Source organism: Etheostoma spectabile, unplaced genomic scaffold (assembly GCF_008692095.1).
Source record: "Etheostoma spectabile isolate EspeVRDwgs_2016 unplaced genomic scaffold, UIUC_Espe_1.0 scaffold00018351, whole genome shotgun sequence".
NCBI classification, from domain to species: Eukaryota; Metazoa; Chordata; class Actinopteri; order Perciformes; family Percidae; genus Etheostoma; species Etheostoma spectabile.
In genome coordinates this window covers 12,585-36,502 of record NW_022604219.1, presented here as the reverse complement: position 1 = coordinate 36,502, position 23,918 = coordinate 12,585, and the positions used below count along the sequence as shown (strand labels likewise).

General features: G+C 38.4%; 1 protein-coding gene across 5 annotated transcripts; it reads left to right on the top strand.

Moving 5' to 3' along the window:
* The first annotated feature begins 829 nt into the window (after positions 1-829).
* Positions 830-23,516, top strand: LOC116680211 (histone-lysine N-methyltransferase ash1-like). Of its 5 annotated transcripts, none has more exons than XM_032509437.1 (11): positions 830-1,295; positions 3,867-3,968; positions 9,175-9,313; positions 9,536-9,746; positions 10,066-10,170; positions 10,542-10,572; positions 10,716-10,787; positions 11,267-11,374; positions 13,996-14,057; positions 14,730-14,956; positions 15,912-16,016. In XM_032509437.1, coding segments are annotated over exons 1-11 (1,158 nt in total). In that variant the 5' UTR covers positions 830-1,294; the 3' UTR covers positions 16,012-16,016. The 5 variants fall into 5 exon arrangements, with proteins under 5 accessions (XP_032365328.1, XP_032365327.1, XP_032365324.1 ...); XM_032509436.1 differs by having other exon boundaries at positions 10,539-10,572; XM_032509433.1 differs by lacking the exons at positions 10,542-10,572; positions 10,716-10,787; positions 11,267-11,374; positions 13,996-14,057; positions 14,730-14,956 and adding exons at positions 19,800-19,895; positions 21,204-21,248; positions 21,734-23,516 and having other exon boundaries at positions 15,912-17,787.
* Positions 23,517-23,918: the final 402 nt, after the last annotated feature.

Sequence of the window (23,918 nt, the reverse complement as noted above, 5' to 3'; positions counted from 1 at the left end):
GAGCAAGGGGTATTTTGCCACTCTGCCACCTTGTATGTATTTTCCATTCGTTTGTGGTCAGACACATTTTTCCAATGAATACTCAAACGGAAAAAAGAAGTTCCCTCTCCCTCATATCACAGACTCCAAATGTTTTCCGTTAGAGTCACAACGATCTTGACAACATGACAGATTGCACCAAATTCAGTCTTTCTTTGCATCCTCGCTCCCCTTTAAGGTTCCCGTCAAACAAATGGAAAAACAATCCAAATGTTTCAGAAAAGTATATTGGCTAAAACTCCAAACTGGGTTAAAGATGAACCCACAAAGCAATATTGGAAATCTAGTAAAATCCACACTTTGGGGACATCAAACAGTCAAACTCACAGCATCCAAATTATTGTAAAACGTTATATATCACCAAGGAGGAATAAAACAAAACAAACAGTAAAGCTGTTCAAATGCCCGTATTCAGCTACACCCCTCCCCTCACAGTTAACAGTCTGCCTTGGATATTTAGATTTCACTGAGTGTGCAGATTCCCGCAATTGGGGGTTGTGTAGTTGTGCTGATGCACAGTACAAGTCACTGCTTTATGTGGCCAGTGAGCTACGTCCTGCTGGAATGGCAACGGAAGGAAATGGTGTCAATGTTTTGCTGAAACCTTGGACCTTGTGACAAAGAAACACACACCACTAAACACATGTCTGGCACAAACACTGATGAGATACCTGGCTTTAGTTACTGCAACTTACTGTACGCCTTGGACGACACTGATGCGATTCAGATGAGAAAGAGTACTAGCTTTTGCACTCTGTATCATACTGTGGTGTGTGTGTGTGTGTGTGTGGTGTGTGTGTGTGTGTGTGTGTAGGCATACATGGTTTACAAGACCAATTTTCAGGTTTACTCACCAGCATTACGAGACCAATCGGGTTACGGAACCGATTTTGATGGTCTCGTAAACATAAATCTTTTTGATGCTATAACTATTGAATATTAATTATATAAGGCATTATGAATACATGTGTGATTACATAGATTCTAGTGCTAACAGTTAATATAGTTGTTTTACAGTAATGGCCAACCCCCTGCCTTTCTGAGGTTCATACATATTGGTCTCACAAGGCAGGATGGGTTTGTGAGACCAAGACGTGTGTGTCCAACAGCGCCCCCAGAGGCTGCAAGAGACATTGCAAGTTATACACGTTTCCGCGAAAATACACACAATGACGCGCCAATTTTACACACAACGCGGGAAATTCAGCGGGCTTGCAGTGTGGACATGCCGGGAAGACAGGGATGAACTTCGAAAAGTAAGACTTTCATATTTTATATTTTATAAATATATGACTGACAGCATTGATGGACTTAAAGAAGCTTTAGTTTATATAATTAATAATAATTTACTTGTGTAAATAATGTAAGGTCATGACTATTTTACTACATATTTCTTACTTTTTTTTTTGTACTAATTATTTATTGTTCTCTATTCTTTTTCTTATTGCTGGTCTTACATTCTATCTTATCTTATTGCCAGCATGAATGAATGTTAATGCTGGATCTGGATTCACTGGATCCGCTGTCAGCTAGCTAAACAGCGCTAGCTTCTGAAAGAGTAAAATCCATTTTGTTTAGCTAGCTAGCGATGAAGAGACTGACGGTGTTATGTCGATATCAGGGATAGCCCAGCTTAGAAAAATCTTGGCCACCCTTTCAGCCTCTTTGTGTGAACGCGGATGTTTCGACCGTCGAAGGAAAATGACAAGCGTTAATTTGATTGAAATAGAAATAGCACTTCAAATCCTGTCTGTGTTTTTAAACCGTTTAACAAGACGATCTTGAACGCGACGTTTGACTTCCAGTAGTTCCCTCCCCTGGCCTGAACCCCATTCCGCTGTGAAGCTAGGTTTGTGGGAGAGGGGCATTTTGTTGGTTTTGTGTTTTAAAAACAAACGCAGTGTCCTTTTTGTGTCACGGGAGAACGTGTCTCCCGTTGTTTGCATCTCGTCTGTTAGCCGGAGTGGAGCTGGTGTAAACGGCTTTAGCACTGCAGCTAGCTGGTAAGCTAATTCTGTCATCACAGTTACTGTCAGGGTTTCAGTCATATTCGGCGAAGCAATTGGCTTTTTGTAGCGGTTTGGCTGCTGGCTTTCGGACGCTCTGTTGTACATGGCTTTGCTCGCGAGCGATGGAAGCTGCGGAGGGGGACGTTTTAAAAAGCTTAACGTGGTTTAATGTACCTAAACAACGATCAATCATCACCATATTTCTCTCACATATTGCTCCTCTTTTTTGACAGTTTTAACTGGTTAAGAGGAGCAATATGTGAGAGAAATATGGTGATATAATATGTGAGAGTTAAGCTTTTTCACGTTAAGCTTTTTCCTTACATCCCTTAATGAAGCAGACACGCTTAATGTCAGCTACCGTCCATAGGACTTTGGGTCCGATTTTTTTGACAGTTTTCACTGGTTATGAGGAGCAATATGTGAGAGAAAAATTTTAATAATTGATCGTTATTTAGGTACATTAAGCCACGTTAAGCTTTTTCACGTTAAGCCTTTTCCTCGCCATAGACACCAATGAAGAAGAAAACGTTAACGTGAGCTAACTTCTATAATCGTTGGATTTGAGTTTCGTTTTTTTGACAGGCTTAAGGGTTCATGACAAGATATAGCCATGATAAATATGTTGATGATTGATCGTTGTTTAGATACATTAAACCACGTTAAGCTTTTTCACGTTTCACGTTTTAGAATGTCCCTGCGGAGGCACCGCTTTCATTTGAGGGGTTGTGTTGTTTGCATACAATATTGTTGCTCTATATTCGCGAATTATCGTTAATGGGCATATAAACTAGTTTTGTACCGAGTTTAGACCTGGGTTCCATTCAAGAAGGAGGTTTAACAAACCCTGATGTCTGAGTAGATTTACCCTGAGATGGGAAACTAAGTTGTCGGTTTCAGAACAGCTGATATGAGTTGGGTCAATCAACTTGGAGTAGGTTCGATCACGCCCGCGCACAACCACAATAAAAAGGCAGGATGAATGGAGCCACGACACGATGTTACCATGGTAACAACCACAAACAAACTGGTTGACGGAAATACAGCAACATCATTAACCTAATTATATTAAATAATCTTTTAATTTCAAAGGATTTACATCATTAAATAATAATAATAATATAATAATAATTAAATAATAACCGACTGCAGAACTCATTTTTAATGGCTATTACTGGTTTGTGTCCAGGGAACATTACAAAAAGGTTTAAAACATTTAAGAGCGGGTCACGCTGAAAATGTCGGGGCTTTAATATCATCTCCCAACATGACACCCTGCAAAGTAAAGCAGCTTTTTCATCAACGGGACCGTCGACACAAGAAAATGCCATATTTTTAGAAAATAAAAAGTTTTATATTCTGCTTAACACAGTTAATTTTACTGTTACTGTTTTTTCATTCATGTAGATAACAAACTGTGGTAAATTTCATCTGGTACAGATTGAATGAATGAATGAGGAAATGAAAGAGCGCTGTGTTAGAGAGAGACAGAGAGAAACTCAAAGAAAACCTCCTCCCGACCAGGTTAGGTTCACAGGCTCGGTTACCATAATAACTGACTCTTAGGTGGAGGTTTTCCTGAAACAAAAAAAGCCAGAGTTTCCCTCATCTCAGGGTTGGACTCAGAGTTTGTTGAACCTCCTGTCTGGAATATCCCTCTGGTCTAAGATTGAAGCAAATGTCATCATTGCTTGTCCCTGAACTGCCTGATGGCACGTCTGGCTTGAGCTGTGTCGGTGCCTAGCATAATACCAAACCTAAAATGAGTTTTGATAATGCTGTATATTTTAAGGACTGACTTGACATAATATTTTACAGTGAGGCGAGGCAGACTAGACCCCATTTGTGATGCACAAAATCACGTAAGACTGCAGAAGGAGAAAGCGTTGTGTGTCTGGAGATACATCAACCCCATCAAAGGTAAGTTTTTGCTTTAAACCCTGTGTGTACTTGCTTAGTGTAATGGCTGGATTTGAGATTCGAAGATGTCTTTTATCTCAAAGCCCCCAAATCCCAATATGCTTGAATCTTATTAAATTCCCTTTTCAGTTTTAGTTTGTTTTTAGCTCAGTTTTAGTCATTTTTAGTCAATTGTGGTCAGATTTTTGCACACAGCAGCCATGTTTCCCGCAGTTTTGCTCAAAGAGGTTTGTCAGTCCACTGTCAGTGTAGATTTAAACACAGGAAGTGCTTTAAAATGACCTGAAACAATGCTAACTTACAGCTTCTGTATATGACTAAGATTCAGTATGGCTTGTGTGTTTTTTGTGTTTGCATGGTCATGGTTTTTGAGACCGGTGTTTGGCATGTGAGGCCTACAGTGAGACAGTGTGAACCAATACTTTAAGATATTAGACTTGTGTGTTTTTGTGTTTGCATGGTCATGGTTTTTGAGACCGGTGTTTGGCATGTGAGGCCTACAGTGAGACAGTGTGAACCAATACTTTAAGATATTAGACTTGTGTGTTTTTTGTGTTTCCATGGTCATGGTTTTTGAGACCGGTGTTTGGCATGTGAGGCCTACAGTGAGACAGTGTGAACCAATACTTTAAGATATTAGACTTGTGTGTGTTTTGTGTGGCCAGTGATGGTTTATAACGACAGCGTGAAGCATACAAGGCCATGCAGTAAAATATAGTATGTCACATCACAGTTTTGCATGATTTTAAATATTGGCTTATGACAAAAGCAATTATAGGGTCAAATTTCACAATGTTTTCATCAGGTTATGCCTTTTCTCATCAAGGAAAAACAGTAAATATTGTGAATCTGTACAGTAATGTAGAGATATGTGATGAGTGAGTTAGCAGATCTTATGAATTTCACCTTTTTTTCCACATGATTGTCATTTTTTATCACAATTTAAATTTTTCTATCTAATAATTTCACTTTTTTTTTTACACTTGTTTTTATTAACTGTTATTCGTTTATTAATTGATAGGGAGAGGTGTGTTTGCATTGAAGCCAATTCATAAAGGCCCCCAAATCCCAATATGCTTGAATCTTATTAAATTCCCTTTTTCAGTTCTAGTTGTTTTTTTAGCTCAGTTTTAGTTGTTTTTGGTCAATTGTGGTCAGATTTTTGCACACAGCAGCCATGTTTCCCGCAGTCTTGCTCAAAGAGGTTTGTCAGTCCACTGTCAGTGTAGATTTAAACACAGGAAGTGCTTTAAAATGACCTGAAACAATGCTAACTTACAGCTTCTGTATATGACTAAGATTCAGTATGGCTTGTGTGTTTTTTGTGTTTGCATGGTCATGGTTTTTGAGACCGGTGTTTGGCATGTGAGGCCTACAGTGAGACAGTGTGAACCAATACTTTAAGATATTAGACTTGTGTGTTTTTTGTGTTTGCATGGTCATGGTTTTTGAGACCGGTGTTTGGCATGTGAGGCCTACAGTGAGACAGTGTGAACCAATACTTTAAGATATTAGACTTGTGTGTTTTGTGTTTGCATGGTCATGGTTTTTGAGACCGGTGTTTGGCATGTGAGGCCTACAGTGAGACAGTGTGAACCAATACTTTAAGATATTAGACTTGTGTGTTTTTTGTGTGGCCAGTGATGGTTTATAACGACAGCGTGAAGCATACAAGGCCATGCAGTAAAATATAGTATGTCACATCACAGTTTTGCATGATTTTAAATATTGGCTTATGACAAAAGCAATTATAGGGTCAAATTTCACAATGTTTTCATCAGGTTATGCCTTTTCTCATCAAGGAAAAACAGTAAATATTGTGAATCTGTACAGTAATGTAGAGATATGTGATGAGTGAGTTAGCAGATTTTATGAATTTCACCTTTTTTTTCACATGATTGTCATTTTTTATCACAATTTAAATTTTTCTATCTAATAATTTCACTTTTTTTTTACACTTGTTTTTATTAACTGTTATTCGTTTATTAATTGATAGGGAGAGGTGTGTTTGCATTGAAGCCAATTCATAAAGGCCCCCAAATCCCAATATGCTTGAATCTTATTAAATTCCCTTTTTCAGTTCTAGTTGTTTTTTTAGCTCAGTTTTGTTGTTTTTGGTCAATTGTGGTCAGATTTTTGCACACAGCAGCCATGTTTCCCGCAGTCTTGCTCAAAGAGGTTTGTCAGTCCACTGTCAGTGTAGATTTAAACACAGGAAGTGCTTTAAAATGACCTGAAACAATGCTAACTTACAGCTTCTGTATATGACTAAGATTCAGTATGGCTTGTGTGTTTTTGTGTTTGCATGGTCATGGTGTTTGAGACCGGTGTTTGGCATGTGAGGCCTACAGTGAGACAGTGTGAACCAATACTTTAAGATATTAGACTTGTGTGTTTTTTGTGTTTCCATGGTCATGGTTTTTGAGACCGGTGTTGGCATGTGAGGCCTACAGTGAGACAGTGTGAACCAATACTTTAAGATATTAGACTTGTGTGTGTTTTTGTGTTTCCATGGTCATGGTTTTTGAGACCGGTGTTTGGCATGTGAGGCCTACAGTGAGACAGTGTGAACCAATACTTTAAGATATTAGACTTGTGTGTGTTTTTGTGTGGCCAGTGATGGTTTATAACCACAGCGTGAAGCATACAAGGCCATGCAGTAAAATATAGTATGTCACATCACAGTTTTGCATGATTTTAAATATTGGCTTATGACAAAAGCAATTATAGGGTCAAATTTCACAATGTTTTCATCAGGTTATGCCTTTTCTCATCAAGGAAAAACAGTAAATATTGTGAATCTGTACAGTAATGTAGAGATATGTGATGAGTGAGTTAGCAGATCTTATGAATTTCACCTTTTTTTCCACATGATTGTCATTTTTTATCACAATTTAAATTTTTCTATCTAATAATTTCACTTTTTTTTACACTTGTTTTTATTAACTGTTATTCGTTTATTAATTGATAGGGAGAGGTGTGTTTGCATTGAAGCCAATTCATAAAGGCCCCCAAATCCCAATATGCTTGAATCTTATTAAATTCCCTTTTCAGTTCTAGTTGTTTTTTTAGCTCAGTTTTAGTTGTTTTGGTCAATTGTGGTCAGATTTTTGCACACAGCAGCCATGTTTCCCGCAGTCTTGCTCAAAGAGGTTTGTCAGTCCACTGTCAGTGTAGATTTAAACACAGGAAGTGCTTTAAAATGACCTGAAACAATGCTAACTTACAGCTTCTGTATATGACTAAGATTCAGTATGGCTTGTGTGTTTTTTGTGTTTGCATGGTCATGGTTTTTGAGACCGGTGTTTGGCATGTGAGGCCTACAGTGAGACAGTGTGAACCAATACTTTAAGATATTAGACTTGGGTGTTTTTTGTGTTTCCATGGTCATGGTTTTTGAGACCGGTGTTTGGCATGTGAGGCCTACAGTGAGACAGTGTGAACCAATACTTTGAGTTGTTAGACTTGTGTGTGTTTTTGTGTTTCCATGGTCATGGTTTTTGAGACCGGTGTTTGGCATGTGAGGCCTACAGTGAGACAGTGTGAACCATACTTTAAGATATTAGACTTGTGTGTTTTTTGTGTTTGCATGGTATGGTTTTGAGACCGGTGTTTGGCATGTGAGGCCTACAGTGAGACAGTGTGAACCAATACTTTAAGATATTAGACTTGTGTGTTTTTTGTGTTTGCATGGTCATGGTTTTTGAGACCGGTGTTTGGCATGTGAGGCCTACAGTGAGACAGTGTGAACCAATACTTTAAGATATTAGACTTGTGTGTTTTTTGTGTTTGCATGGTCATGGTTTTTGAGACCGGTGTTTGGCATGTGAGGCCTACAGTGAGACAGTGTGAACCAATACTTTAAGATATTAGACTTGTGTGTGTTTTTGTGTGGCCAGTGATGGTTTATAACGACAGCGTGAAGCATACAAGGCCATGCAGTAAAATATAGTATGTCACATCACAGTTTTGCATGATTTTAAATATTGGCTTATGACAAAAGCAGTTATAGGGTCAAATTTCACAATGTTTTCATCAGGTTATGCCTTTTCTCATCAAGGAAAAACAGTAAATATTGTGAATCTGTACAGTAATGTAGAGATATGTGATGAGTGAGTTAGCAGATCTTATGAATTTCACCTTTTTTTCACATGATTGTCATTTTTTATCACGATTTAAATTTTTCTATCTAATAATTTCACTTTTTTTTACACTTGTTTTTATTAACTGTTATTCGTTTATTAATTGATAGGGAGAGGTGTGTTTGCATTGAAGCCAATTCATAAAGGCCCCCAAATCCCAATATGCTTGAATCTTATTAAATTCCCTTTTTCAGTTCTAGTTGTTTTTTTAGCTCAGTTTTTGTTGTTTTTGGTCAATTGTGGTCAGATTTTTGCACACAGCAGCCATGTTTCCCGCAGTCTTGCTCAAAGAGGTTTGTCAGTCCACTGTCAGTGTAGATTTAAACACAGGAAGTGCTTTAAAATGACCTGAAACAATGCTAACTTACAGCTTCTGTATATGACTAAGATTCAGTATGGCTTGTGTGTTTTTTGTGTTTGCATGGTCATGGTTTTTGAGACCGGTGTTTGGCATGTGAGGCCTACAGTGAGACAGTGTGAACCAATACTTTAAGATATTAGACTTGTGTGTTTTTTGTGTTTCCATGGTCATGGTTTTTGAGACCGGTGTTTGGCATGTGAGGCCTACAGTGAGACAGTGTGAACCAATACTTTAAGATATTAGACTTGTGTGTTTTTTGTGTTTCCATGGTCATGGTTTTTGAGACCGGTGTTTGGCATGTGAGGCCTACAGTGAGACAGTGTGAACCAATACTTTAAGATATTAGACTTGTGTGTGTTTTTGTGTGGCCAGTGATGGTTTATAACGACAGCGTGAAGCATACAAGGCCATGCAGTAAAATATAGTATGTCACATCACAGTTTTGCATGATTTTAAATATTGGCTTATGACAAAAGCAATTATAGGGTCAAATTTCACAATGTTTTCATCAGGTTATGCCTTTTCTCATCAAGGAAAAACAGAAAATATTGTGAATCTGTACAGTAATGTAGAGATATGTGATGAGTGAGTTAGCAGATCTTATGAATTCAATTTTTTTTTCCGCATCATTGTCATTTTTATCACAATTTAAAATTTTCAATCTAATAATTTCACTAACTGTTATTCATTAATTTATTGATAGGAAGAGGTGTGTTTGCATTGGAGCCCATTCATAAAGGTTCATTCGTTTTGGAGTACAGAGGAGTTTTGAAGACGACTGATAAGACTACAGCGTGGAATGAGTATACATACGTCTTCAAACACAAAGGAACGGAACATTGGTGTGTAAGCTGAATTGCAGGATGATATTCTTGATCAATAACAAAACCACTCATGACCCTTGTTTCCACTATGGGGGCAAATAGTGGCACCACGATGACTCTGTTGGCCCCCTAGTGCAAATGGCCCTATGCAGACATTTCTGGGTAAAAGAAATGCTTGGCAATCATGTTCTTGCTTCTTAATCCCAATTTTGTTATGATATTTAACTCCTTCTCCTGTAGCATTGATGCTTCAAGTGAAGATGGGACACTTGGCAGACTCGTGAATGATGCTGAAAAACCAAATGCAAAAATGAAAAAAATAGAGGTGGATGGTGTACCCAGTCTGTGTTTGTTTGCCATTGTTGACATTGAGGAAGGGCAAGAAATAACCTATGACTACGGAGGAGAAAACCTGCCATGGCGTTCTTCCCAAAGGCATCAAATATCCAAGGTAGAGTACATGTGACCAATTGAATCTATTTAAAAAATAGTAATTAATAGTATATAATAAGAAGACTGCAGCATGGCATAAGATCTTTTTTCTCTGTCTCCTTTCTGTCTTCTATCCGTCCTCTCGGTCTCCTCTCTCTGATAGTGATATAATATAGATAATTTCTTTGGGGCCGGATACAAATGAAATGCAAGCCAGAAGTTTGATATGTCAGCTCAATTTCAATTTCTGTATTTCAGCAGCAGATGTTCTACATTAAAATAACTGCCATGTCTCCCTCTTTCATTCTCCTCTGGTTCTCCCTTTTCCCCTCCATCAGCCTATGGCTCCAAGTACAGTAGAGAAACCTGTTCTCCACACACCAGTCGTCTCTCCATCTACAGGCGACATACCATTCCTTTCCTCCACTGTGCTCCCTGAAGAGGTTTGTTAGTACATTTGTTGGTGTAGCTTCAAGTGTTTTAACATGACCTGAAACAATGTTCACTTTCTGCTTCTGTATAGGATTTAGGTTTGTTATGGTTCCATAACCCTTGTTATATGTTTTGTGTGCTTATTCATGGTGTTTGGGCCAATTTGCCACAGTAGCATTAGACCCGAAAGTACCATAGATCTCATAGGTACTGGAGATGTAATTCTTCCATGACTGATGGGTTTTCTCTTTCCTCTTCTCTTGTTTATCCGTAATCTACTCTTTTATGACTGATGTTTTAGTAATGGCTGTGTGACCTTTGAGTGTTTTAATTGTGGTTTTGCTTTATTTTTCCACATGGAAATTTGGTTGGATAACAGCAGCAAGCCAAGAGGCCAGGGGGTTGCAATGATGGTAAGAAATATTTATAAAAAAAACATAATAGAGGAAGGACATACCAGGCAAAACCTTATAATAAGTAGTAAGTCATTTGAGGGGGATATAATACATAATTTACACAATCCAATTGTTTTCATTTTCATTATAATCTATTTAAGGTTTTGAAGAACAGAGAGGAAGGAAGAGAAGAAAGCAAGATAATTCAGGAGGAATGAGGAAGAGAGAGACGGGTAAGAATTGGCATAGCCATTGTTTTCTTCTTTTTTTCTTTCTCCTCGAACTTTTATCTTACTTTTCTTTGGATTTATTTGGTGGATTTTATTTATTTGCACTACGGACACTAGTGAAATTGTGTCTGCTCTGGCCTCACTGTTTTTCACGCTTATTACAGCTGTGTCTGGGGAGTCTGTGTACAGCCATGACACTATTCTTTACACCAGGGATCAGTTGACGCTGCTTAACACAGCGGTGTTGTCTCAAGACAGTCCCAAAATCCCCCTGGGATATCAATTGATAACATTCAAATTTACATTCAAATTAAACTAGAATTTAATAAACAATAAAACCCCAACATCCCAGAGAAGAAAACATTCTGAAGATTTGAGCTGGCATTGCAAGGCTAGATTTCAGCCCCCTAGAGGAAGTAATCAAAGTACAAAATTCAAATCTGTATTCACAAGATAAATTTCAATGTGTTTTTTTCTTATAGATTGCAAGAAACATCGTGTTGTGAAAGAGAACTTGGGCTCATTTGAAAAATGCTCACTTTGCCGTGGGCCATTTTCTTCATTGAAGTGGTGGGGGCTAAGATGTGAAGGTTTGTATAAAAATTCTAAGATCAACATGTTGCATTACACATGTACACTGTGTTTGCCTGTAGAAAGACAATCCCCTCACAATCAACAGACTTAAAGTTGTTTTTAACACGTTTGTGCCGGATGCTTCGCGCCGACACATTACATCTTCCGCTGGTTACTGCATTGCGCAACTCTGAACCTCCTGCCGGCTGCTGCGTGGCGCAAAGGATCATCCAGCACTTCTTCATCATCATCATCATCTACCACGTCCTCCCTCCCAAACTCCTCACTATCTTCCACCTCAATGTCACTGTCCTCGCTGTCAAAATCTTCCTCTGTCATAACCATTTTCTTGCTTGTCTCTCAAAAATTCATAAACAAACGCACATGTATGTCTCGTTGATTGACATGATTTTCAGCAAACTACGGTACATTTTGGTGGTCACATGGCTTTAAATAGCCAACAAGACCCGCCTCATGTGTATTTGAACCAATGACGTTGCGTTCTCTGATGCACGCGTCATGAAAAGACAGGCGGATACAAAATGCTGCACCACGCAGCAGCCGGCAGGTTCAACGCAGTAACCGGCGGTAGATGTAATGTGTCGGTGCGAAGCATCCAGCAGAAATAGGTTAAAAAGCGAATGAAGCCTTAAAATCCTCATCATAGTTTAAAGATTCACAAGTGAACATGCATTAAGAAAACTGCACCCATTGTTTTCCAAATCAAAAAATTAAGGAAAAAACATGAACTTTGTTATTGTTATACAGAAAAGTGAAGAAATCAGATATTAGGCTGTTCAATGAGTCAAGCTATTGACTCTGTGAAAAAACAAGTGGCCCACATTGCGAGATGAAGGCCCTGAAGTACACCAGGGGCCTCATGTATAAACGTTGCGTACAAACAAAAAGTTTGCGTACGCTGGTTTTCACGGACACTTTGTGATGTATAAAAAATTACCTTGATGGGAGAATGTGCTGGCCATCACGCAAACTGTTGAGCAGTCGCTGATATTCCATAAAAGTTTGATCATTCATCTGGAGAATGTTACACATGTTAACCTCTGTTAAACATGAGGACGGAAAATTGGACAAAGAATGACATCGGGGCGCATCTACAGGCATTTCCATATTAATTTATAGGAGGAGGTAAGGCGGAGTCGGTGGCTCGTGCCCGTGCGCTCAACTTCGCGTTGATTGTGATGTATAAAGGAAATGTGCGCAGGACCTGGCGTACGCCCGCTTTTATACATGTGAATATTTTTGTATGTAAGCAGAGGTGGGTAGAGTAGCCAAAAATTTTACTCAAGTAAAAGTACTGTTACTTCAGAATAATATGACTCAAGTAAAAGTAAAAGTAGTCATCCAAATAATTACTTGAGTAAGAGTAAAAAAGTACTTGGTGAAAAAACTACTCAAGTAGTGAGTAACTGTTGAGTAACGTCTGATTTATTTCTTAACACAAGCATCAATCAGACCGACAAAAATACAAAATAATCATATTTAGGCGAACTATTGTTCATCCAATCGATAAAATAAATTAAAATTAATTTATTAATTACAAAATAGCTTAAGTGAGAGACTTGTCACATTAAATTTGGATGGATACTGCATGTGTAAAACATACCGTATGTAACCTAAAAGACAAAGATCCACCTCTCCACAGCAGAAACTAAAACTACCGCTACGTTTCCTCAGGTTAGATGTTGAGTTGTTGAACGCTCACATGTCCGTTTGTTTTGGTCGACACAGAAGACGCCGCATGATGTAGCTGCTGTTTCGCACTTTTCCTAAGGTAACCACCTTAAGCGGAAGACTTTCTCTCTCTCTGTCAAAATAAAACATTAAAATGAGACGTACACTGGGGTAAAAACAATGACGCGTAGAATACCAAAGAGGTAAAAAGAAAAGTAACGAGCTCCTTGTAGCCTGATGTAGCGGAGTAAGAGTACAGTTTCTTCTTCACTAATCTACTCAGTTACAAGTAAAAGTATAGTGATTTAAAACTACTCCTAGAAGTACAATTTTTTTCAAAAACTTACTCAAGTAAATGTAACGGAGTAAATGTAACTCGTTACTACCCACCTCTGTATGTAAGTACTCTTTTAATGTTTTGGCCATACACCATCTTCTGGTATAAAAACTGCTAAATCTTTTATACATGAGGCCCCTGGAGTTTATTAAAATAACATGGTGGTTTCTACTTTGCTGCTTCTGCTGTAAACATTGTCAAAATCTGGCGCAATGCACTGAGGAAAAATAACTAGTGGTCTTCTAGCAACACTGGGTGAGATTTTGACGATGTTTACAGCAGTAGCGGTAGGAGCACAGTAGAGGCTGGGGTTTGGCAAGTTTCATCCCAAGACCAAAGCGAAGTGGCCAGCCACCACCACACACCACAGCTAAATCCCAGCGATGCTGTCTACCTGCTGTTCGACACGCTGTTGTGCAGCATCACAACAAGGGATCCATGGTGTTGAGTGGATGTGCCTGGCCATCTTGCTCAGGTCTCTGTGTGGAATGCACAAAATTCCTCCTGTTTTCCTCAACAGTAGCACTGACGAGCTGTACATATCTTTGTAGCTTCATTGTGAAACATTACAACATTAATGCTAACCTTAGTATTTTGTGGTTTTAACAGTTTGCACCACTGTCTGGCATACATACTGCTTTCACTCCAAAGACAAAAGACAAAAGACTTTGGTAAGTAGTTATTTTGGTAACCCTTTACTGGAAGCAGTATCCATAAGGTTTTTATGCCACCTACACCTACATAAGCACTAAGAACTGGCATAAAAAGATATTTATTGAACTGCTTTTCCAAAAGGTTTAAAGTGTTAGTTCAAATAGTGTATTCTGTGTCATGGGTAATAGATTTGGTGTTAACAGTGAATGTAACAAAATGTATTCTCAAATTGATGTCACCAAAATAATTCTTTGACTGTGGACTCTCACAGATGCTGATACCTCTATTTTGATTTGAAAACAAAACACAAATTACATTTGAAATTGTATGAACTTTGAAAACATCAGTAAGGTGAAATACCCTAGCAGTCCACTATACCAAAGATGTAATGGCAGCATCCTCATTGACTTGTCATTATTTGTTAACCACGTTTCCAAAAATTGCCGTTCAATTATGAGTTATAGAATCAAATTTCACAAGGTATTCACCATTGAGCAAAATGTAAATATTGTGAGTCTGCTCAGTAAATGTTCTAGCTAAATATGTTCAGATAATATTTAATGTGTGTGAGTTGGTAGATCAGCTCAATTTCAAATTCAGTATTTCAGCAGCAGATGTTCTACATTGAAATAACTGCCATGTCTCCCTCTTTCATTCTCCTCTGTTCTCCCTTTTTTCCCCTCCATCAGCCTATGGCTCCATGTACAGTAGAGAAACCTGTTCTCCACACACCAGCCGTCTCTCCATCTACAGACCACTCAACTGTCGTCTCTCCATCTACAGACCACACACACCAGTTGTCTCTCCATCTGCAGACCACTCACCAGTTGTCTCTCCATCTGCAGACCACTCACCAGTCGTCTCTCTATCTGCAGGCAACACACCATTTCTCTCCTCTACAGTGCTCCCTGAAGAGGTTTGTTTGTACATTTGTTGGTATAGCTTCAAATGCAAGAAATTCTTTAACATGACCTGAAAAGATGCTCGCTTTCTGCTTCTGTATATGACTCATGATTTGATATGGTCCAATAACCCTTGTGTGTTTAGCAGTTAGAAGCACTATTTTAGCACAAAGACTTCCGTGTGTTTGTGATAAATAAATCGATTATACATCGTAATTTTTTTTAGTTAGGATGATGTTGATAAAATGAAATTGCTAAATCAAGATTTTCTTTTCAACTACTTGAGCAACCACTTAATTACTTCAGCGACTGACCTTTGGTAACATATCTACCACTTGACTTCAATTCACTGTTAATAAATTAAGCGTCGTCGTACTTTTACTTATGTACTGCGGCTTTAACACAAGGTGAACGACACTGCTCCATCTGCTTAAATTACGCTTCCCCTCCTACCCATAGTTGTAGTATGTTTACCACCGCAATTATCTATCTAATCTAAAATAACAGGAGAAGAGAGGTGTGGAGTTTAACACTCTCTGACATGGAATGACTGGAAACAAAACTTCAACAATAAAAGCCAGCAAACAAACAGAACAAAAATAAAAGTGAACGAGCAGAGTATGAGCATAATTAATTAGCCATGTGCTCAGCAGTTAAACTATAGTCCACACAGTGGCATTTCTACAACATTTGTTGTCCCTAGACTGCTTCCACATTCATTATTTTGACCGCTTTGAGCAACTTATGTGAAATAATTTTTCTCTTTTGTTATTAAAATATTTTTCTTTTTAAACATTTTGAACAGTCCTAGTTTGTGTGTGTGTCTGCGCGCTCAGTAGTGGTTTATAAAAGCACAGTGAGAAACATATGAGGTCCAGTTGCTTGTTGCTTGTTGATTGTCATGTAGTGTTTATTACAGGTGTTATGTATGCCTTATGGTTTCTTTTATTTTCCTTGTATTTTAATCAGAATAAAAGTGACTTCAGTGAAGAGGAGCTATCGGATGATGTATCTGATCCAGAATACGTTCCAGGCTCAGAAAGTGACACAGAGGATGAGGAACCAATAAACAGCTTGGCAAACCCAACATTACAGGTCGCTGAAGAATCACTAATGGATACCTCTATGAACTGTAATGTCACAGATGACACCCCTAACACTGGACAATCTTGCACCAACACAGTACCTTCAACCAGTGTTGTAAAAGCAGGACAAAATTTCTGCTTCATTTGCAAGGATTTTCATTTCAAAATAGCGCGGCATTATAAAACTCACATAAAAGAGAATTCTGATGTTGCATATGCCCTTAGTCTCCCAGCAAGCTCAACAACTAGGAAGAAGCTTCTAGAGAATCTTCGCAACAGGGGAAACTTTGAGTATAACAGAGATGTGCTGAAAAAAGGAAGTGGTCAGCTCAAAGTGAAGCGCAGAGCCAAGAAGGTTGAATGCAAAAAATATGAATATTGTATCCATTGTAAGGGTATGTTTTTGCGACCAGAACTATGGAGACATATGAAAAGGTGCTCCTCCAAACCAGAGGAACAGGATCATCAAGGAAGAAAAAGAGTGCTCGGCCTAGCATCTGCAATCCAGTCAGCATGTTCAAGCACAGTTGATGATGGGGTGCTTAAAATGTTAAGCCATATGCATGACGATGTCATTGCAAGTGTTATTCGTAATGACTTCTGCCTTCTTCGGTATGCTGACACCCTTTTCGCAAAACATGGACATGACCCTTCAAAACATGACTATATCCGCCAAAAAATCCGTCAGCTGGGAAGATTCCTGCAAACCATTCGCAAAAGGTCTTTAATCCTAACCTTAGAGGATGCCATAAAACCAGGTAATTTCATGGAAGTAATTGAAGCAGTAAAAGAAACAGCAGGATTTGATAAAGAAAAGAACTGTTACAAAACTCCAAGCCTTGCACTTAAAATTGGACACTCACTGTTGAAAGTGAGTGACATCATTCATTGTCATGCTCTTATGGCTGGAGATGACAACTTGATTAAATCCTCAAAGGCGTTTCAGAAGCTTTATACTGCAAAGTGGTCGGAGTACATATCCCACTGTGCCTTAAGCACCATTAGTGACCTGAAATATAACAAAACAGCCAAATTACCGCTCACTGATGATGTAACGAAATTTAACAAGCATCTTGACAAAACTGTTGAATCAGCAACTGCTGCATTAAAGAAGGAGACAACAGTGCAGAACTACTCCAGCCTTGCAAAAGCCGCATTGACCAAGATTGTCCTTTTCAATAGAAGACGTGTTGGGGAGGTCTCAAAGATGAAACTGAGACACTTTCTGGAAAGAAACAAAGAAACAAACACCCTTGATGAATTGGGGCTGTCAGAGTGTGAAAAGAAACTCTGCAACTATTTTGAGCGTGTTGAACTAAAAGGAAAAAGGGATAGAAAGGTAGCAGTGCTGCTGACACCTAAGATGGTAAATGGACTCAACATTATGATTGAGAAGAGGAAAGAATGTGGTGTCCCAGACCAAAATGAATACTTGTTTGCTGTACCAAATTGTCTGACTTACTACAGAGGACATCAGTGTCTCAGACAGCTCGCAGATGAGTGTGGTGCCAAGAGGCCAGAGTATCTACGATCAACTCAACTGCGCAAAGACATAGCGACCACATCACAAATCCTGAACTTGAAGAGCAATGAACTAGATCAGCTTGCTGATTTTATGGGGCACGATATATCAGTACATAGACAGTTCTACCGTCTGTCAGAGCCTACCATACAGAGTGCCAAAATTTCCAAGTTGCTCCTTGCACTGGAAAAGGGAAAGATGCATGAGCTTAAAGGAAAATCTCTTGACGAAATTGAAGGTATTAAAATTCTTATGTTATTTATGTAAAATGTAGACCTAAAGGGGTTATAGTATGTATTTAAAGAAATCTTGGTTTTAAAGGATCTTTAGAGGGCTTCATTACTGGAGTTTTATAGACCATGCCTTTTGTGAATCTTGTGGTTTCAAAGTAATTAATTAAGCTATCAGGTAAATACTTCAGTAAATACGTAACTTTGCTGTCACACTAATGTAGGTCATTCAGGCGCCGTCCATTTTTCTTTGTTCAGCTTTGAGATGGTTCCACACCTTCATCAGAGTCCAGCTGTCTTGAATGAATTGGTTTGATTTGGATTTTCAATGAACACACTTTTTTAAATAAGACCTTACAGTTCATAGTGCATATCAGAACAAAAATGAAGTCAAAAGAGCTGAAGAAAAGCCCGGAGAGAGCTGTAGCAAGACAGAGATTTGGACAAGGCTAGAAAAAAAATCTACTGCCTTTTTTTTCCAAGAGCTCAGTGGTCTCCATAAGTGTAATATGGAAGATGTTTGGGTCAACCAGGACTCTTCCTACAGCTGACTGGCCAGACAAACTGAACAGCTAGGGAGAAGAACCTTGGTGAGAGAGGTAAGCACCCCAAAGATCCCTCTGACTGAGTTCCAGATATCCTGTGTGGAGATGGAGATAGTTTCAGAAACACATGAAAGGCAAAAAACAAACCTGATGAACTCCCAGGCTGTGAGTAACTGTGAAGCCTTTTTATTTGTCTTTCACTGAGGAGAAGCTCTCATTGGTCACCTCTGCCATAGAGACCAGCTTTTGTGCAGATCTGCAGCAGTGGTTGTCGGCCTGCAACCTGGGTCTCTGGAGCTCAGTCACAGTCATCTTCAGGTTCTTAGCTACCTCTCTCATCAAGGTTCTTCTCCCCCAACTGTTCAGTTTGGCTGGATGGCCAGTCCTGGTTGGAGACACTGAGCTCTCAGAAACAATAAATGCCGGTTTGTTATTTCTAGCCTTGTTCATATCTGTGCCTTTCTACAACTCTCCCTGAGCTCTTGGAGCAGTTCTTTTGACCTCATGGATCTAATTTTTGCTCTTATATGCAACATGAGTTGTAAGGCCTTATTAAGGTCATTTTTTGACATGAAGTTGTATGACATCCTCAGCTTCAGTGTTGTAGAGTTCTGTAATTCCAGCTAGTTTGCTGGGGTCACAAAGAAAGTGTTTTGCTTGACAAAACAATGTGTTCAAAAGAGTAACACATTTGCATCACAAAACCGGTGTCCTGACCCACAGTTGTAGCACCACCATTGATCATTCACTCCACCTCGCAGCTACAGCTTTTCCTTTTTCTTTATTTGTGGCCCCAGCAAACTAGCCGGATTTACAAACTTCAACAACAAAACCAGGACAGAGGTCTGCTCACAGGACGCAGTGGGGGAAAAGTCACCTACACTGATAAAATGCGGTGCGTCTGCATCCAGTAAATTTTCAAAATAATAACCCTGTGCCGACATCCTGATCGTATTTCACATTTGCCCCTTAAACATGAGCCTATGTCATAAATTGGTGAAACAGGTCAGATTTTTTTTACAAGGTGACTTATTGAGATCAGGTGAGAAATGTAATTTTGTGGTTTCTGTCCAGAAAGCCCCAGCCTCTGTTTCCGTGTGTTTATTTACAGGCCAGTCTTGCGTAGTCCAATGTGGCAGTGACATTGATGTACAATCCCCTGGACAACACAGCATCTATGAGACTATATGTTGGACAGGCAGTATGTAAAATATAGCAGTAAAAAGCAGTATAGGACATGTTGGCACAGATTGAATTTATTATTTATTCATTGAAACTTAGATTTAATCATCACGGTGATCTATTAGTGGGAGGTATTCCAGAAAGTGTGTTCATTGAAAACTGACTTGATCCAGAAACGGAGTCAGTTACCAAAGTAACATTGACATAACGCTCCAACATTCAGATATTACACAATGTAACCTTTTTAATTTGTTTTTTAACCAAATTAAAGTACTTTCCCATTATTTGTCCAGATGTCACAGATGATGATGATGAGAGTGAGGAGGAACAAACATTCACAACAAACATTCACAACAAAGCAGAGGTAGATTGTCCTCGTGAACTGAACGGTATGTACTTTGAATATGATCTATAATGTTGGTACATATAGTACATACTGCTGGAAACTAGCTCTAGACACTCTCCATTGATTAAATTATTACCTATTCCATCATTTATTTTTTTAATCTTGTGTAGCTCCTGGCCACTTTACAACAATGGCCGCGTTTCCCGGATTCAAACATTCTTAAGGACTTAAGAATCCTCTTAACCTCCTAAGCCCGAGAGCCCCACTGGCAGGGGGAAATTCATAACCTTTTTTCCAACTTCAAATTTTTCCCAATTTCAAATGACGTCCCTAAAACGAAACTTTGTCAAGATCTGTTTTATTTAAAAAGATAAATGTCTCTGTTTGTTCATGTCACTTTAATTGTTGCAAAATGGGACAAACTGACCACTATACACAATAACAGATCCCTATTTAGCGCCTGTGTTTCGATACAGTATTGCCACTGAAAATATTGCGATGGTTTATCGATTTTCCCCACCCCCACACCTAGCTAGTAGCCCACTGTAAAGTTGAGGGTGGCCTTATATAATATTTAAACTGCTCTATTCCAGTAGATACATATATGTCTTGGCAATGAAGTAATTAAAAAAAAATTAAAATAGGCTATTTTTCAGGCAGGTGCCTGTGCACTGTTAGAGTATTCTGGGTTGTTGTTACTGTCTGATTTTGATCAAACCTTGTATATATTAAGAATGTGTCCCAAAACCAAGGCTAAATCTAAGAGAGTTGTTTTCCTGGATTTAGTCGGATTTGACACAGAATGACCCAGCTGAATGTCATTTGGCTCAAATCCTCCCATTTACATTGATTCAGGCAGGTTTGATTTTGAAAATAAAACTTGTGTATAAGGTGCTGTAAAAAGTTTTAAAATGGGCATTGAAAGTGCTTGAAAAGTGCTTGAACTATAATAAAAACCATATTGTTTTGGAAGCATATAAAACTATTTTTGCTGACTGAAGCATAAACAATGAACAGTGGAAACGGCCATATTACTTATGGTCTTCACAGGTTGCAGATAAATGTGAAACAGCCATCTAAAGACATATTTGACTGAAAATCACTGGAACCCCGAAACTTTTCTTGGATCAGGAAATGAAGTTTCAATACAATGTAAACCTATATGATCTATTTCTGCTTTTATTGAGCTAACTGATGTTGGATATTAGTGTTTATTGAACCTCAGTTCTTGTCCTCAGTTATATAGTACTAATATAGTAAATAATATTCAATTCCTTTCTTTACAAAATTGAACAACAAATACTTTTTAATAAAAGGCATCTACTATGCTCTTCTGTTACACATTTTTCAGACATGGACACTCCTGATGCAGATGGACTCCCTCCTGTACATAATGGTATGATCAAGTTACATTATAATACGTATCAAGTTTATAATATCCAGTGCTTAACCTTCAGTTAAGTTTCTGGGCCTACAAAGAGGTCATCACCATCATCAGATCAACATGCAGGGACAGAGAGACAAACAGAGAACAACAAAAAGAGAGAAGTGGGGTTTTTATGTTCAATTTGCAGAGGAAAAAAATCTTAATGAAAACGCTGGAAATTTATAAAAAAACGTGAAATATTGCTTGAAATGTTTTACGGTGGAAGTGGAAAAGTCAACATTTTAATGAACGAAATATGCAACCTTTTGCAGTGGAAACAGTTTTACGGATTACAGACACACGCATACAGGAAATACGTCATTTACTACAATTAGTAAACAGCTGGCAAAGTCACTTTCACAAAACCACTATTAATTGTCATGGTTAATTGTTTCTATCCGGATGAAAGTCGTAGCCAGCCATACTAACAATTATGTCATCCTGTTTGTTTTCAGTACGCAAAGACAAGACACGAAGACCATGGACCAAAGCAGAAGAAAAAGCTGTGCTGAGACATTTCAAGTCTCACATAATTAAAGGTCATTTAGCATCAAAGAAGGAGTGTGTGGTTTGCAAAGAATGTGAACAGCCAGCACTGAAAAATAGAACATGCCAAAACATTAGAGACTTTGTGAGAAACAAGGGGCTGACTTTTAAGCGCCAAAACCGCCACCCACACTAAAAAACAATATGTGTGCAGCCAGCGTTGTGACGATAAACAAAAAATAATTTTCAAATAATAATCGTTATATTATACATTATATATTATTAAGTGTAATTTTTTAAAATGTTTTTCTGGGAAGTTGCCGGTAACATCTGGCGGGGGGACAGCCAATGTAAATCAGCCTCTGGCTGCAATTGGGGTGCAATAATGTTGTTTTTTTTCCAATATGTTCAATGTTGCACATTGTCCCTTTGAAATAAATGAATTGAAATTGAAATCTCCTAATTGTGAAAGTTAATGTTCTCAAGAATAGTTACATCAATATGCAATGCTACACAAAAAATTTAAGGCTTCAAATAGCCCGTGATCAGTATCGGTTATCGGCCCAAAAAATCCTGATAGGATCACCTCTAACGTCGACTACATTTTTATGGGTGAGTAAGGCTCCAATACAACAACTGGTGCATTTGCACTCCATTTTTTGTGTTGTCTTTTTAGACTATATCTATGGTGTCATACAACAGCTTGTGTTTGTCAAGTTTCTTACTCTTCCTTAACATGCCAAACTTGAAAGGCCTAGAAAAAAACAGATTACGTGCAGGAAACTCAGTTCATTTTCTTTCTTTTCTGAATTTATTCACTCAGAATTGTCTATTTCAGGTTGATAACCTCAACCAATCAAAAGCATTATCAGCTTCTAAAAACAATTAGAAACAATATTAAACAATCCATTAAAAAAAGCACGATTATCGTTACTTTACGTGCTGTTAGAGATTTTAATCATGCAGCCCCATACATCAGTGGAGAGAGTAGACATGAGTCCAGGATGTCTTGCGTTGAAAATGTTTATTTACTTGATCAAGGAGAAGTGAATGAATGATCAGTACACATTAAGTTCTGATGCTCCTTTCAATTCTAAAGTGTGTGTCCTCTGGGGAAACCAAACAGATAATGCCAAAAGTTTGAGACATGCCCAAATATGGGCAGATCCAACACATCTACAATATACAGAATTTACTATACCGGTCCATAGACAAAACTTTGCTTAGATGCCCGTCAGGACCTTTGTCCTCCATCCAACATAATATCAAACCTCTGACTCCAGTAACCATTACCTCATTTAGGGAAAACAGTCAATCACATATCTGGCCTTGGCTGCTCACATTGAAAAAGTAATGGTTGACATTCAGTCATTAATTTGTCATCCAATTATTAATCTAACTCAAAAAGTTTTGTTATTTTGGCTAAAAATTTCATAACAAATTAAAGACCACTGAGAATGAAAATAACTAAAAATGAGGATTGTAGTGGGTCTTTAAAAAGGTTTTTAAGAGATTAAATATAGTACTGCATTATTATAGGTCTTGTAATGTTGGTCAGTCCTCTTATACCGTTACCTGGTTTGTGTGTGTGTGTAATATGTAAACAGACCTCATAAACACTGTTGGTTTCACAAACCACCATTTGTGTGACCCCGTAAGCCTGTGATATGTCACATATTTTTCTAAAAGAAAAAATATGATTTTGAAGTCAGATTTGTGTTCTGCATGTAAAACAAAATTTTTTGATATGTCTTTTAAGTTTACCAGATGTTGCGTTAGGTGTGGTCTCATAAACCACTGCCACGCAAGAATCTGCAAATTGGTCTCTTAAACCACATATGCCTGTATGTGTGTGTGTGTGTGTGTGTGTGTGGTGTGTGTGTGTGTGTGTGTGTGTGTGTGGTGTGTGTGTGTGTGTGTGTGTGTGTGTGTGTGTGTGTGTGTGTGTGTGTGTGTGTGAACATATGATTTAACGTGTACACTGTGGTGAACACCGTAAACTTTGCGCGCCTGAAAAACACCTTCCTATTAACCCTGGCGCCAAGAACAGAAAAATGTCCTCAAACAAATGTCTGGAACTGTAACCAGTAAAACATGTCCTGTTGTGTAGTATCGCGGTGCAGCCTTTCAGAAATTCATGTTGTACCAGACCAA

Bases quoted from the DNA above. Each gene is read 5' to 3' on its own strand.
- LOC116680211 (XM_032509433.1), top strand. The intron at 10,171-15,911 runs GTTTGTTAGTAC...TATTTTAATCAG, and splicing joins CCACTGTGCTCCCTGAAGAG to AATAAAAGTGACTTCAGTGA. The intron at 21,249-21,733 runs GTATGATCAAGT...GTTTGTTTTCAG, and splicing joins ACTCCCTCCTGTACATAATG to TACGCAAAGACAAGACACGA.